The 17,341-nt window shown below is 41.0% G+C and overlaps 1 protein-coding gene and 1 long non-coding RNA gene across 9 annotated transcripts in view; one reads left to right on the top strand and one right to left on the bottom strand.

Moving 5' to 3' along the window:
- RBM20 (RNA binding motif protein 20) overlaps nt 1-17,341 on the bottom strand; it is a 128,185-nt gene that overhangs the window by 92,582 nt on the left and 18,262 nt on the right. For 4 of the 8 annotated variants that reach the window (XM_085582780.1, XM_085582777.1, XM_085582778.1 and 1 more), the window contains exon 1: nt 11,140-14,171. In XM_085582780.1, coding sequence (XP_085438906.1) covers nt 11,140-11,375 — 236 coding nt within the window. In that variant the 5' untranslated portion in view covers nt 11,376-14,171. Of the gene's footprint in view, nt 1-10,118; nt 10,496-11,139; nt 14,172-17,341 lie in introns of those variants that run through there. The other 4 variants (XM_085582776.1, XM_085582781.1, XM_085582783.1 and 1 more) reach the window with 4 other exon arrangements.
- LOC146767072 (uncharacterized) lies at nt 14,092-15,149 on the top strand. Its single transcript, XR_014956174.1, has 3 exons — nt 14,092-14,230; nt 14,309-14,355; nt 15,009-15,149. It is a non-coding gene; the product is annotated as an uncharacterized LOC146767072 (long non-coding RNA).

Genomic DNA, 17,341 nt, shown 5'->3' with positions numbered 1-17,341 from the left:
GCCAGCTTCACTGCAGATAAATAAGTACAATTACCTCAGGGAACTTAAATAAAGAGCTGCCTCTCTGTCTCACACAGTTATATACAACTCTGTCATGTTCACGCTTGAAGATGCATTTTTTCCTGATCCCTTGATAGTTTTGTTATTTCTTAAGAACAGGGGGTAGAGGTGGGGGGCTAAAAATTATATACTTAAGTCTCCTCAAATTACTAAAATGTCTAACCCCAGATCTGGGGTCCATTTGTCACAAGTCACACTCTTGGTCAGTCTCTGTTTTGTCCACCAGGAGCCAACCAGCAAGCTCTCCTCCCACGCTGTGCTATTTGTGCCAACTGCTAGCTTGGAGAAAAAAAGTAAATACAGAACTGGTTTACATCTGGTGAGGTCCCCCTGGCATCCAGCTAAGAGGTGAGGAAAGTAAATATAACAAACTTAAAACTACAATTATTGTAGGGGAGTTTGCCAGAGCCGCTCCGAAGCTCCTAATGGTCTGTTGGGGATTTATGGATCAGCTGTGAAAATTTACTCACAGCTAAAACTTGCCAATCAAGTCCTTGGCTTTGAACACTGCTACCAACTTCTACATAATACAGTTTGAAATTACAGAAATGTCAAAGCAAAACAGTAGGTTTTGATGCTTCAGAGAAGGGTACGAGAAAAATCTATCCCACTAAACAGACCAATAAGACAAGCATGCAGAGGCTCCCTTCTGAGTGTTTGTATCTTTATATAAAAGGGTCTTATATTTTTACAGAGCAGAAGGAGATTACAAGTGCTGCCAAAATACACAGTAAGAGACACTATGTTGTACAGAAAAGACTACAAACTGCTGTCTTGCAGTTTAAGAGCACATTCTCTCCATAAAATTTGCCAGCGATCCAGAAAAAAATATTATTTGCTGATATTTTATGTTCTTGACATATGGATGGGGATATAAAATTTATAACAGCTTCTCTGAAATTGTATCTGCTATTTTCATATTATTCCATTTTAAAAGGGCAGCAAAAATAACAAACAAAAAATCCTGAGAACTTACACAGAAAGTAAAGCAAGTAGCAAGCTTAGATGAGAGATATAGGACCATGCTTTATTTCTCCCAAAGGCTCAGCACAAATGAGAAGATAGCAGTGATGGCCCCCTGTAATGGCAGCGCTGTGCAGAGGAGCTGAAGGGCTCTTTGTAGACCCCTCTCCACCTCCAACTCTGCAAATCCCTGCAGTTGGTGAGGCTTCAACACTCCAGAGTACTGGTTTGAAAACATGTCAGACCTCTAATATGCTATTAAGGACCACAAAGGAGCATGGATCCGTACTCCTCCCTGCACAGATACATTCTCTTTTAAAAGGGAAGTTTTAATGCTGCAACATAAGTTAACTTTCAGTTATTTACTTTGGCTTCTACTACATTAGGTCTCTTCTGTCAGCAATTACACCAAAAAACAAACACTAAAGAGTCATGAAAAGCCTTGCAAATTTAGATGATAGGATCTGATCCTTTAAAGCCTTATACACATAAATAATCCTCATGTGTATGAATAAGGCTTTAGAAGATCATAGCATATACACTATATCCAAACAGGAATTCAAGTCCTATTTACCACTGACAAGCAAACTCTTGGTCACCTAACATTATTTATGCAATTTATAACATTGTTATGCTATAAATCATGTTATATATTTATAATATAAAGACATATTGCTTTATTCTGCACAGATATACTTTAACCATCTACACAAAATTATGAAGTCACTTCTAGCCCTTGCATATTTCTATTTAACTTCTTTTTTTTTTATTTGGAAGGAAATTAAATCTTTTAGTAATCTGCAATGCACAAAACCTAGGTTGAACAGTAATGATCCTAAGCTTTATAGAAGTCTGATCTACCAAAGATACATGACATGTGATTAATTTAAATTTTATTGTCAAATTTGGAGTACTTAATTAGCTTTTTTATTCATCAGAAGCTGAGAAAGAGGAGGTATGTTCAAGTGCAGAAAATGAGTTGTATTGGATTCAAGTACCACAGAACTCTGATTATTTTTTTACAACACTTTACCTATGAATCTGTTTGTCCATGCCACACACAGAGGTGCCTACATAACCACCTCAGTTACTATTCTTCTGAAGTTCTTTCATGTTCTTACAAACATGTCCACCTCTAGATGCAACAATGACACTTTGCTAAGTGTAATGCATGGCAGAGTAATCTGAGGCAAATCTGGTTCTTCTCAGAGAAGAATTAATAAAAGATGCCAACAAAAGAGTCAGCCTTGTCTGCACCATGAGAAGGTGTTGCTACAGAACACAACAGTGACCTTGAATGGAGCAATAAATAAAGAAAAGAGGCCAATGTTTGGTTGTGAGTTGGCAGGATGGTGGAAAACTGTAGGTGACCTTAAAAGAATGTGCCATGAGAGGGACACAAATGGATGGTGCAGAGTGCATGGATAGCGAGGGTGTGAATGTTAAGACGTGTTAATGGAAGACTTTGAAAGATAAGAGGAGCCTAGGGCTGAAGAAAATCTCATCCTAGTTCGCTAACATTTGTCTCTATGGTTTCAGGAGATGACAGTCATCTTTTCTCCAAATGCCATCCTTAGTCCAATTTACGAATAATCTCAGACAGAATTTTATGTGGAGGAGCAGAGGAAACCTCTGACAATCACTGGAATAGCATCCAAACTGCAAACCATGCAAAGACCAATAGCTGTGCCCAGCTCTGCAGGGACTGGAGCAACATTGTCTGTACCAGAAGTTAATCCACTTTCACTCTACTTCCAAGAACAGAAAGAAGGGTGTGAAAGACATCATTAAAATATTTTCTTAAAAATGAGGCCAAAAATAGAACAGTAAAAGCTGGTCAGTGTAAGGAACTGCATGTGTCATCAACCTAATAAAACTACTTAGCATATCTTCCCTTAGAGGGAAAGCATGTTAATCAGCAGACAGAGAAATAAGATTTGTTCCTGCAGGAACAGACAGTATTTGTTAACTCAGTAAAGGCAATGTCAGCCACCAAGCCACTTGTTGAAGAGGTACTTAAAGACTATTTCCTAAGACAAATACTAAACTATAAGTAAAAATGCACTGCAACTCCTGCACATGTACAAAATGGCCCTAACTCAAAGACACCATAAATTCACACTTGTCTGCACATACAGGAAAAAAAGCAACGCCATGACACAAAACTGTAGCTTTTTATACTACCAAATTCAAGACACTTGACATTGCTTGAATTCTAAAACTCTGCATCTTAACCTACGGAAAATCAGAAGTTTCATGGCAAGTTGAGGAAAGTTAAGACTAGATAACACCAGATGCTTTTGTTATCTTAAAAGCTGCTAAGTCAGAGAAGGAACCAGGTTATCAGGAAGCTGTCAGGGAGCTTGCTCATAAACTGCCCAAAATGTCATTTTCTCTGTTCATCCTGGCCAGCAGAAGACATTACTCAAGGAACACAAGTTAAAGACCTCCTTATCCTGTCCCAGCCTTTTCTTCAGAAGAAGTAATCCAGAAGTGGAATCTCTCTCCAAGGAGCGATTCTCATTAAGATTTCACAGAACACAGGTTTTAGTGTTAAAACCATACAGGAGATAGACTGCTCCTCACAGCCATCAGAACTACAGATTCCTGTCACAGTCAGGCAGTGCTCATGGCATCTTTGGAGCACTCTGCAGAGGCTGGTGAGACAGCTGCACATCTTTAAACAACAGAAATGGCAAAGAACAAATCTAAAATGCATCCTTCATGCAACAGCCACAAAGAACAACTCCACCCTGGTCCTGCTCGTTGCCTGTTCAGCTCATCTTCCACTAGAGACATGGAGGAAACTAACAACAAATTGCATCCTCCTTGTAGTTCCTTAGATGCACAAGATAATTGTACCACAAGCTGCATAATCAACATCAGTTAAACTCCCATTTCACAAGTTTGCATACACACACCCAGAAATGCAGTTAGCCTGATACAAAGTAACTACTGATCCTTAACGAAAACAAGCCTTTGCCCCCTTCCTGCAACAGAATACCCGATGCTTTTATTCCTCTTTTCTTCTAAATAAGCAAGAGGCATTTGTAAAACGGGCTAGGCTTGAGCTGTCAGAACAGGACAGATATTAAATGTTTCTAAAGCCCAAAGGGAGACGTTTTCTGGTTTCCCCCTCTGTGTCAAGTGACAGCTCCACTGTGATGGGTCATTAGCGTGACAAAGGGAAAGCAGCTGGACATAGAGAGGGGCAGAGGCTAACAGAGCGATTACATCCTTAAATCAACTATAAAATGTTACAAAGGATGAGGAGGAAAAAAGGGAGGAGTATATTCAGGGGAATAAAGTCAGTTTGATAAAGTGTCTAGCTGCAAATCATATGAAATTAATTCATTTAAATAAAAGAAAAATCAAGACAACTTATTCTTCTGAGAAAGCAGATTCTATTTGAAGAAGTATTTTAAAGTGACTGACATTATTATTTCATGCAAATAACCCATTTTTCCACCCTAAATAAATTTCTACAATCTCTATGAAGTAAAAATGTATCTTTGAAGATCTAGTTCCTCCCATTTTGATAGCCCCCAGAAAGGATCAGAATTGGTTACTGAGGTTTTTCCCATCTCTGTTTTACTTTCCTCCAAATGAGATCAGGAAGATTTCAGCACTACAGCAGTAGCAGTAGTTCAGCAGGTCACACACAACCCTTACTGTTAGGTGCACACAGGTCTGAAAGGACAAGTGGTGAATTAAGAGGAAAACTAAAGGAACACATTTTCCAGCCTTCCCATTGATGGGACCAGTATATTAAATTTCCAATAAAAAGCAACATCCAGGCAACTGAGTTTTACTAAAGAGGACTCCATTCCCATGTGTTGTATTCCAAAACTCACTTAGTATATTTCTTCTTATAAATCACGCATTATTTAAATTTTCACTAAAGTTGGCATCACTGCTATTATGTCTCTCTCCACTAAAATTTGACATTTCTGGACAACTAGGAATAGATTGATAATTGATAATAAAAGTCAGATTAAATGGAAATGTTTGCATGCAATACATTCCTTCTAAATTCTTTTGTTCTGACCCCTTTCTGCTTTCGTACCTCTGTGATCTCTCTTTAATCTTTTTATTTTGCCTTTCTGCCAGTAAGCTGTTGGGTTTTAAATCAGAGATTAAAGAAAAAAAATCAAGCAAACAGAACAAACCCAAGTTCCAAACTCCACACTTTCAGTCATTTTTGTTTAAAGATAACCTCCATATGATTAAGTAATCTTAAACCTTTTGGTCACAGCTGATAAAAAGGAGGGGTCATTGTTTTCCATCAAAAAAAGAAAGTAAACTTAAAAATAAATAAATAAAAAAGAAACTTCAATTACTTGACTTGAATATAATTATAATTGCTGATGCTGATTTTGGAAAACAACTAAACTTAAAAGTGAAGCATCCTCCGTTTGGCCCTGTCTCTGCTTTCTCCACTCACACACACATTTGGTACACACATTTGGCATTTTAAGTCCTGATTCTAATCTTGGGTGAGGTGCAAGAAGAGTCTCAGTAACTATACAGCAAGAAGCCAGACAATTCCAGAAAAACTGCATTTTCCCCCACTGTCTGTTTCATAATATACAGAGACAATAAATGGGAAACACAAGGAGGAGCTTGGTTTGCTTCCCACATTCCCTGGCAAGTCCCACACCATGCTGCTTTTACAGATCCTGTCCCTTGTTTTGGTAAAGCTGCTCAGCTAAGACGACTACAGCCCTGTCTGTTTTGTTTTCATCTCTACTCAGGGCTGTTAGATTGGTTTCAACACAAACTCCGAGTTTTCAGAGCCCTATCAGGTAGAGAAGAAACAGAGATTTTGGATATGTACTTTAAAAGGCAAGTATGGAAAGCCTGTATCAGTAACAGTAAGAAGAGAAACAGTAAAACCAGTGTTTCTCCTTGTTAAGTAACAGCTTAGCCTTTGCCATATATGCCAAACTATTTGCCATGACTAATGTATATAATGGGAGTACATTTCATATTTTATCTCTCCTGAGAGACTTTGAGTAGGGGAGGGAAAAAAAAAAAAAAGAAAGGAGAAGGAAAAAGAAAATCCCACACTACACAAAACAAACAGACGATGCTAATAAAAAACCCCAATGTTTAACATAATGGGTTAGAGTGTAAAAAAAAAAAGATAAACTGGAGATAATTTTTCCTAACAAGTTTTCTCCTTGCTGCTATAGGGAAATAAAGGACTCGAAGCACTCAGCACCCAGATGCTCCCTCCTTTCTGCCCCCAGAACTGGCACAAACTGATGACAACTTGGGCGCAGATGTTGTTGGAAATTCCATCTTCCTTCCAGAGGAGTTCAAAATCTCCAGGGCACAACCCCTTAGGAAAAAAAAAAAAAATTTTGCCTTTCCCCCCATTGTTTTAAGGTGCCTTTTATTCAATTTGTAAACCAAATATATATTCCTGTATCAACACAGGGAGATAAAAACTGCTCAATTTATACTGGACAGATATGACCCATGAAAAAACTTTAGAACCAAAATCATACAAAGAGTTGGACTTCAATACAGTGAGGTCTCCCATAATCACAGAGTTTACTCGTGACAAATGTTTTCAGCAAGAACTCTCACAGAAAGCACTCTTCATGCAATATCTCTATAGTTAACCCACAGCCACCACTCAATCCCTTCTCTCAGTTATTTCCAGCTAGTCGCTCTGTCAGACTGCAATGAATCACACACCTGGAATTATGGAGAGTGGAGACTCCTATTAGCCACTCCAGCCAATCTAACAGCAGGTAATAAAAGTCGTTAGATACTAAGCTGTCACCTAGAACTTACATTTTGCAATGCAACTGCAAATTATAAACAAAACTTTCAAACCATATAAATTTTCTCATAAGAGCTGACTTACCAAGAGAGGGGGAAAAAACCCCAAGCCAACAAACAGTTCCAAACACACATTGGTCTTTGCAGAGATATCCGTGTTTCACTTGCTGACACTACAGACCCTACCCTGCATTTCCATTCCTTCCACACAACTGAACACTGGCCAACACCATTATAACCATTCTTCTCAGTCTTCTGCTTTACTTCATACAGAAGGGTATGTTTTTGTAAGTCATCCTCTGAAGAATGTAAATTCAGATTTCCCTTTCCCAGCAATTTCTCATTCTCAGCTCTACAGCTTGAGGGCTTTAACTGCAATAAGGCTTGTAGTTTTGGAAAATAAGAAGTATTTTCCCATCAAACATCACAACAACCTGCATAGATAGAATGCTTTAACTTTGTAAATCTTATCATTGGACCTTTACTATCAACTCAACTGACGTAGCCACTCAGGAAAAAAAGTACAGATATGTAGAGAGCATATTTCAATTATATTTTATTGTAGTTGGATATTATCAGCAGAGAATTTCAAACTAAAGGTTCAGTAATAGTTTTATATTAAAATTACATTATAAATGCTAAAGCAGAGGGGCATTTAAAGAATATAGTACATGCTACCTGTGTTGCATGAGTTCAGCCAATGTAGCTGCTAAGACATTTCAGATCTCCGGTTTCACTAAATTTTAATCCCTGTTCAAAGCTCGGCATTCACAATGAAGCTTTATCAGCTGCCCATGTAGGAAGCCATTTTTTAAAATTACATTGCTCTTCACCTAACATCTGTAAACCTTCCTAACAAAACTATTGAAGGAGAAGAAAGAAGGAATCCAGAGAGCTTGCAAAGTTTAAACGGGATAATCAAAAATGTATATTTGATATGATATTATAATGAAAGACTTCAAACAGGGAGGTGTTTTGTTAAACATCACAGAATATTCTGATCTACTTGACTCTGAATTACCATTCTGCAACTGCACATTTGTTTACTGCAGCTCAGAAAACAAAAAGATGGCAATTGTTGAAAAAAGTCAAGAAAAACAAAATGCTCAGAAAACAAGATCAGTCTTTTCTTTCCTGTAATGAAACCATGACTTCATTTTGTAGAATAATCACTTCTTTCCTTTCTATTGTATTTTACCCATTGTAATACCTGTTCTATCGTGTCAGAAATAAATTTGGAAGAGAGATTCTAGACATTCCCTAACATATCCCTTTCAATTATTCACTCTATATTCAGTTTAGATTATAAAATACCAAGTTATATCAGAAAAACAAAGTACAATTTGCCTGCATTTCCAATTCAGTGCATTTATTATTTGTCAGGTAAACAGGCACACACCAAATTACGCCACATGGTTACAAAACTGTAAGATCAAGTTGCAGGACCTTAGATGGAGATGTTTGGTGTTTGCCACCCTACGTCATATTAATATGACAAAAAACACTCAGAACACAGCATCTCTCTCAAATCTTTCCATTAAAGGCAGGGTCAAAAGGAAACAATTTCAACTTCTCCTACCTGTAATCTTCTAGGAAGCATGACTAGCAAGAATGTGATGCCCTCATACATAGCACATACCACATCAGAATTACAACTGTGAAGTATTCTCAACAGACCTATCTGACTTGCAATATGCATCCACATGGTAAATGTGAGAAAATAAGGGTCATCTTTACAGACTGTAGTTTAAAATTTAAGACTGAGTAAGTGTAAATTATTGTGGTTACACACATACCACAGCAACAGCCCAGTGAACTTAGGAAGAGATAATCAGTGTTTCAGTTTCAGTGCAAATCTCCAAGTCTGTATTTCCAATCAGAAATAAAAATGTAGGTAATGAGAACCTTGAACGTTTTCATTACTAAGTTACAAACCATGATTTAAAAGCAAACAGACTAAAAGAAAATCAAGCATCAAATTTATGGACCACATTCCGCAGAAAGTTTGAAAGTCCAGTTATTTACATATTTATAAAAGCTGATGTGATTCCCAACTCAAAACAACATTCATACTTTAAATTTGTGGTAACATCAAAACATACATTGCACTTAGGTATTTCTGTACATGTGTGTATTTTGCAAATGTGAGAGAATTGAAAGCATTTCCTCCATTAGTTACATTGTTGGGTTTTGTTAAGAAAGTGCTAATGGAGATGCCTAAGGCAGCGCCCTTTGCTGAAGGAGTTGTTGCAGGAAAGCAGCTCAAGCCCAGCGCCAAGGCCGTGGCAGCTCCTCAGTGCTTTGTCATACTCGCGCTTTGCTTGAGGGCCGCACACAGGCTCAGTCCACTTGGCGGTCTGGGACATGATATCGAAAGCGGTTCTCAACCTTCACCACGGCGCAGCACCCAGTATCCTGCTCGTCAACTCAAGCAGAATATTAAAGTAATAGAAGGCAATTCTAAGAGCTCCACAGCCGGATATTTGTTAGCAGATTAAAAACCCTTACCTCTTCTAATACATTACGACTTGGAGAAAAATCAGATACAGAGCACTTAACCACCTTGAATCAGCACAGATCATCAGTTTAGGCCTTACTTATGCTTCACCTATTAACTACAGAGCATTCGGTTTGTCTTCAAGCTTCTCATTTAGCCAGATTAATTATCACTGGCACCACTGCATCTGTGTAGCAGAAGTGCTTTTTCCCCTCTTTCTGAGTGGAAAACGAAACAGCAAAATGCCAGTCACATCACTGCACTCATTAGTAAGACTTCCAAACCCGCACAGGTTACTTTTCCCGTGACAGTTTTGCAGAGATGCGATCGCTTCTGGCACCCCACGAGCCCCTCGCTCCAGGCCTGCCGGGGAGGACCGCAGCAGCGGAACGGCGGCCGGGCAGGCGGCACACACCGCCGCGGGGCAAGCGACGGAAACTTCCCCGGCCCAGCTCCCGGGCGCGGAAGACGCGGTGCCAGGGCGAACCCTCTGGAAACCGACACGAGCGGCTTTTCTTAGGGCAGCAAACTTCTGAGGGCAGCGAGGCCACTGCCGGTCTTTAGGGGAGTCCATGTCCCTAACAGCGGGGACGGGCCCGCCGGCACCCGCACGGCGAAGCGAGGCTCAGCCCCGTGGGGCACCGCTCCGCCACGGCCAGGGCCGGTGCCGGGCCGACCCTCCGCCCGCCCGGCTGTCAGTCTGGGCGCGGGGGGAGGGAAGGGGGGCACCGCCACCGGGGAGGGAGAACGACCCGCGCCTGCCCGCCCGCCCTCCCGGCGCAGCGGAACGCGGGGCGGCTCTTACTTGTGGAGGAGCTGGGGCAGGCTGGGTGGCGGCGGCGGCATCCCTCGGCTGGGGGCCCCGCTGCGGGCATCGCTCTCCGGCGGGTCAGCGCCGCGGGGAGCCGGGGCCTGGCTCATGGCAGCGGCGGGGACCATACGGGGCGGCCCCTGCGGCGGGAGGCGCGGGTGGCCGCGCAGCCCTCGGCCGCGGCGGCGGGAGGGAGGGTGGCAGAGAGAAGGGAGGGAGGGGGCAGAGGACCGGCCCTGGAGACAACCGCGCTCCCCCCGCGCCCCCCCGCCGGGCTGGCGACGAAGGGACAGGCAACCCCCTGCGACTGAGCCCGCCCTGCCGGAGGGCTGCGGCCACCGGCGGGGGCGGCCGGTGCTGCGCGGAGCCCCAGAGGCGCTGGCGGGGCCGGAGGGAGGGGCGGGCGGAGCCCCCGGCCCGGCCCCACCTGGGCGCCGGGCCCGTTCCCTCCCTCCTCCGCCGACACCTGCCCGACGGGAGGGACCCACGCCCCGCGACAGCCCGGCGGCTCTGCCCTGTGTCCCAGCCGGGGCAGGGTGGCTTGGACGCACCTGGCCCTGCCCGGGATGGTCCCGGGGACCGCGCTTGGCAAAGTACGGGCTGTACAGCAAACACTGAGCAATACCTTCACACTTCGGCTATAATTTATAATCATCAAACGCCAAGGGCAAGGGGAAAAGCGTGTGTACTGTTCTAATCTCTCGCTCGTAGTACCTCTGAAGAAATGTTATCAGTCATTTTTCAGACATAGGCTCAGTCGGCTGATATAAAACGGGAGAGGAGTGTACCCCAACCAATTAATAAACCTTCTCAAGTAACAAGTAATTTCTACAGCTGGGCCCAACCACGTCTGGGCTTCTAGGAAAGGATGCCGATCCTCGGCTTCCTGCTTCCAAACAGGTACGTTTAGGGAGATCAAGACCTACTCAGGAAAGCTTTACCTGCTGCTGTAATAACACAGGACTAAGGAGTGGAATTGCTGCCTGATGATACAATGTGACAAAAAAAGTTTTACCTGCACACATTTTGGTAGGAAATTTCAGATGACCGATGGAGCAGAAATTGCACTCTTGCATTAAACAACACTGAGAATATTTCTTCCAGCTCTTGCTCCGTTTGTAACGAGCTGTTTGTTAGAGAGGGACAAGTCAAAGACCATTTCAGTACTTGCTCCTGCACTACCTCTGCTTGCCACGCACCCTCCCCCCAGCATGCACACACACACCCACACCCCGAGGAAAGCAGAAACATCCTGGCTTCTTTGAAAAATTAATCCTAATTCAGGGGGAAAACAAATTTTGAATGGGTCAGGTTCTACTCTCCTGCACCTGGCACAGTCATTTACAATACATAGCCTTCTCAATGGGAGCAAAATGCCACCTCTGGTGACTGGAAAATTTTAAGTTAGTTGCATTAATCACGTACTTTACACTTTGCAGATGTAGAGCACCAACCAGGTGCAGGCAAGTGGAAAATTGGGCCAGATTTCAGTTGCACAGTTGCTTAATGGTAGTGTAACACTAAATGCACCTTCTAAAAATGAATAGCCATCAGTACTTGTTTAGACACATTGACTTTTGCTGTATTCTGAAAAATACAAAAAATGGAGCTTCACATACTTTCCCAAAAGGAAAACAAAATTTGCAAATTATGTGTTTTCTGGTTCAGTGAGGGCAAAAGGGAGGTCAGCACCTTGTAGCTACAAGATGCCTGATATTCCAATAAAGGAAAGTTAAGACAGGTGAGGCAACTCAGGGGGATAAAAAGTTAATATGTGGGACCATCTCTGCCCAAAGTTTAAAGCAAATCCAGGTGTCCACTGATCATCCACAGTGACTTTGTGTGAATTTCCTGAGTAACAGTGAAAGCCCTTGAGACCAAGCAACAGCCAACTGCTGCCTGTAATTATTTGAGGAAGTGAAAGATGGTGACTCATGGCTCAGAGGGCAACAGGAGCACAGCTATGACACTAATGCACGGCCCTGGATTAGGAGGTGGATAGTCACAAGAACGTGTTACTTCACACAGATGTATTACATCACTTGTAATAATGGATCAAGTGTGTTTTACTAGGCACTACTATTTCTGCACTTAATACATTCACTGTACAACTCAGCATTCAGTCTCAGCGTGGGATCCTAAAACTTTGCAAAGATTTTCTCCATTTATTTTAACAGTTCTCATCCTTATGTCTGCTTCTTGTCAAGGGTTTTATTTTTGTTTTGGGGTGGGTTTTTTTGTTTGGTTTTATTTTCCCTCTTTTTCTGTCATATCCCAGTGTTTGGCTTGGCATGATCTGGTGTGACAAAAGCACTGACTCCTCACCACCAGCTGGTCCCTGCCTTACCAAAAGGCAGTAGTAAAGGCTCACTAAGAGATTGTCCTACAGGGAAATTAGTGGGTGGGTGTGAGCAGGCACAGACTGACCAACGTTCATGTACCCTCTTATTCAAGAAATCAATATAAGCAGTTTTCTGGCCAACCCTTACAGTATTTCTGGAGCACTGCCATAGGAGAGAAACAACAGTGGCTGATCCAAAAAAACACACTTCTAGGGTTTGGGTTTGGCAGTAGAACTGAACAAGTGCTAACAACTATACAAGTTCCTGTTCTCTTCTATGGAACATAGTTATGCACATGGAAAAATCAGAGCTGTAGGATTTTTCCCCATGGCTAGAGACATATTCCATGTTTGTGTAACTGTCAGCTAATAGAGATTTTGTTAAAAATAGTGGCAAAACACTGACTTTCCTGTTGCTGACTTTGTATGTATTAAATAGCTATGACTTTAGATTAAAACTGTTGATTTTTTTAAAGTATCTGTGCCATGGGTATTAGCGAGACCTTATGCAAAAAACACACCTGGCTAATAATTTAAGATGAGATTAATCTGCTTACTGCATCTCCCAATACAAATATATAATCCCCACCTTTTACAATGCCTTTTTGGAGTTTCCAGTTGTAGCAGTCTGCATGCTAAAACTGAAATCCTGATCTAACTGCTGTTCTAACTTGCATGAGGGTAAATCAGAAGCAGCTCTCTGGTGTAAATGAACTCACACCCAGAATATTTCATTTTTAGGAGCAGATCAAGAAAGGCACAGCAGAACCTGGAGAAAAAGAAAGGGATCATAAAGTAGGACAGTTATGGAGTCAGACACGCACAGATACCGTGTCTCCAAATAGTTCAGCATCAAATAACAAAAACAGCAATGATTTCATTGTTTTAAGAGCTTATTTAACTGTAGAGTTACACATTAGCAAGGAAACACATCTAGGAATAACAGATGTCAATCTGCCTATTAGTCTGCCTAAGGTCTTTCATTGGTTTGTGCCTAAATCTGTTATTCTGTGACCTGAAATTTAATCCTTGGAGAATTAATTGCCTTAATTTTAATCTTCTGGAAATTAATATATAATCAAATCTTCATTATCAGGGAAAACAAGCACCTGCAAAAAAATGAAAGATGGAAAACCTAGATAATGTGAGTACCTCGGGGCCAGGGCTGCTCACTTAAACTGCAATGAGCAGCACCAGTTTAGGTACAACTGCATGTCTAACATGGTTTATACCTGAAGTGGGTAAGGGACCCAGACTCAACAGAGAATAAACTCTGGTTTTTACTGTTACCACTCTGCACAGGTACTTCAATTCATATTTATAAAGTATGATCTAGATAGTGTTGTGACAGTTCTGCAGCAGCAATAGTCATTAAAATACAAACATGATTTCATGTAGAATGAGATGTCATCTCTGAAATAGGACTGAAGTAACACAAGTATCCAGTTGCAGGAATAAAAGACTTCATCTAGGAAGAATGGCTACATCGTACTCCTTAACACACTGTGGAGAGGGGTAGAAAAGCACTCTCTCACTCGACTTCCAAAACTAATGAAGAAAAATTCAAGTTATAAAATATGAGAAACACTTCACTCCAGTCAGTTTATGGTTATCAATGTATCAGGTTTTCTCAGGTTACCCTGAACCCTGTTTCTGGAGCTTGCTGTACATGTTTTCTTCTTTACTTGGATCATTGTTTGGATAGAGAAGCTGAAGACTGAAGCAGAAATTTCCAGTGCCTGGTTATGTGAAACTCACCTTCTGGGTAAGTCTCTATTTACTTCTGTTAGCTTCTCCTGAAAAATATTTCAGTCAGCACCACTTTTGACTTTTTTCTTTTCAGTGATTTTCTTTTCACTGGATGTGAATGGCAACAGGTGGCCACAACTGGTAGGTTCTTTTGCAGTTACTCTGGCTTTGTATTTTCCTGCACCTGCGTGGGCTCTGCTGCTTATGACTACATGTAATTGAAATGGTGGTATTCAGAAATACTCAGGCTACATTTATAAAGGACCTGGTAAAATTTAGCTCAAACCTGTACCTTGATTTTTAAGCATACAAACAAAATTTTCTTTTAATATTTTTGAAAGCAGAAAGTTTCCTAATAGTTTGAAAGGAAAATACAAGGGAGATTTAGTCCTTTAGAATTAGATGGTTATAGAGCAGATGTTTTTATAGAAAAACAGAATCACCTGAACAATTTGACTAAGCACATTAGGTTAGAAGCAAAATAATCAACCCATGAGTAACCAGAAAATGATGCTTACGAATGATTCACCAAGAGATACAGCCTGGTTCCAGACTTCTGAAAGGTGAAAAAGAAAACTCAAGAGCTGGAGTGACTGCTGCAGATCATGTGCTTTCAAGAGTCAAGCAGATCAAGATGCTAAAGAATAACCTTTGGAGATAAGCTATCAGACACTCAATCATGGATAGCTGAGACTCAAATATGCTGGGACAGCCAGATAATGAAAGGCAAACATTGCAGAATTTTAAGTCTGATTCAGAACAATGTGGAATAAACTAATGATGTCTTTTTGCAGGTACTGTGAGAAGCTCTGTATTCCCTCAGCACCTCGAGCCAGTGACAACATAATCTTCAATTCACATATTATAAATTTAGAAAATATTGGAATGTGCAACTGATCATACCTAGGAAGTATACACACTCTTTGATCCCAAAATACTGGCTTATGTCATTAATGGTTTGTATCATGCTCTTTTCTAGCTGCAGAAATGGCAAATGTTTACCATTTTAACTGTATTAAAGAACAGCAGAATGTAATTAAAGAAAATATAATGACAATAGTAAATATGAATGTTAAACTACTCTGAGGAAAAAGAGGCCTTTTAAAAAAATCATTGATGTTACTCTCATCTCTTCAGATAACTGAAATATGCATGTTAATAACCTCACTTATCTTTCTGTGCCTTCATTATTACACATTTCAATTCATATCATGGTGTAACTGGTCTGCTTTCAGTCATCCTCACTTCTGGGTCTCATCCTTCATGGCCCCATAAGCACAAGAGAATTAACAATAACTGCTTATTTATTTGTTTACCCACTCCTTTCTAATGTACGCATGGGAAGTTTTTCCTCTCATTGCCAAAGCGGTAGGTAATGACGATCACATTTTCACTATTAATAAAAATATCCATAATTAATATATTTAGTACAGATTTTACTTTAGTAATTTTAAATTTTAAAGATACTATATTAGAAGTAGTATCCAGACCTTAAAAAGCTTAGTTTGTCAAGCCTTTAAATACTAATTAATATGTGTATGCAAGTTCTAAGGGTAGAAGCTGGAGGTAAAGTCTAAACTTAATTGTTTCTTCATCCATGGTAAGACACTGATTTTTGCATTACTGCTGAGTACCATTTGATAATTGTAAATATTACTGACACACAAAGACAAACTGGGTATAAATTAGATTACAAAGTAGAGTCTTTTAATATTTTATATGAAGACAAGTGATTTATGGAAGTCTGCTTAAGTAGAATAGCACCAAAGACTGGACAATTTATGTCCCTATACATTATGTTTGGTTATAGTGAGGGTATGGTGGTCTGTTCTATGGCAAACAGATCCGTTCCTGGGACCTCTCACTTGTGAAAGATGTTCTGCAGGACTGAGTTTTTGACAGGCCACTTGTGCGAGCCCCGCCTGGTGGCATGAGCTGCCGAGGTGCCCTGGCTCTGGGAGGCTGTGGAGCTCACGCAGAGCCAAGGCCAGAGCTGCACTGCCAGAGCTGCACTGCCTCCTGACGGAGCGAGGCACGGCTCCTTCCCCTTGTCCGCTGACAAATTGCACAGCTGTGGTGTTACATGTCAGCACTTGCAGCGCGGATCTCCGGAGACAAACCAGGAATGTTCTGCATGCCAGACAGTGGCGCTGAGCCATTACATTGAGACAACCTTCTTGAGGGAACTGTGGGCCCTGAGTGAACAAGAGTGGGGAATCCACTGACATTCTGACCTGCAACCATGTAACCATAGGCAGTCTAGAGCAGTGAGGCCAGATCTACAGTTCAAAGAAGGCTTGCAAAAGCATGCCAAATCCATGTAGCATTTGCTGTGTAGATACTACAGTGATTTCAAACAACTCCCATGGCATTTAGATAAGGTAGGTGAGACTATGTGTTGCTGAAGTCTGAGATATGCTTTCATCAACATTCATGGTGAGCCTGAAGTTATTTGATGATGTTTATCATCATCTGGAATACTTCCAGTGGAAAACATGATCTTACTGATCTGGAATCTAACTCAGCTCCTGCAATCTATATATTCGGGGTAACAGTCAACAGAGAAATGCACATTGACATTTAATGCAGAGAAGCAAAGGACTCTGAAGTCACCTGAAATGCTCTGCTCACCTGTTGAGGTCATCTTCTAAAATTAGCCTTTCAGTTTAGAACTTACAGTTCTTTTTTGTTTCACTGAACTACCACAGCTGCTAACCTTTCACATGCTTCTTCCCCTTAGAAAATCTACAAGGACTTTTAAAGTCGTTTCCCTATTAGGAAACTGAAGAATATGCAATACGTAGGATTGTAGCATAAATTTTGTAAATAATTATCATAGGGACTGAAAAATGAAATGGCAGTATTGAAAGAAATTACTGAAGGGAAAAAAGCCCAAAATGTTATTATAACCATGGAGGAAAACACATAACTGTTATTACTGTGATGTCAAATTAGTTTATTGAAATGTGCCATCTCGGATAGGGAAATACTAAGAATAATAAATGTTTTGACTGGAGCTCTGGAGGGCTTCTTCTTTGTTACTTCTCACTTTAGTAGTGAATTTACCTCTTTCTTTATCAGCAACTTGTGAGGAAGGACATAGAAAACAAACAGCAAAGATAAATAT

Source organism: Lonchura striata, chromosome 6 (genome assembly GCF_050655825.1).
Source record: "Lonchura striata isolate lonStrDom1 chromosome 6, ASM5065582v1, whole genome shotgun sequence".
Taxonomy (NCBI): Eukaryota; Metazoa; Chordata; class Aves; order Passeriformes; family Estrildidae; genus Lonchura; species Lonchura striata.
The sequence above is the reverse complement of the archived record's forward strand: the minus strand, read 5'-3'. Positions and strand labels throughout refer to the sequence as shown.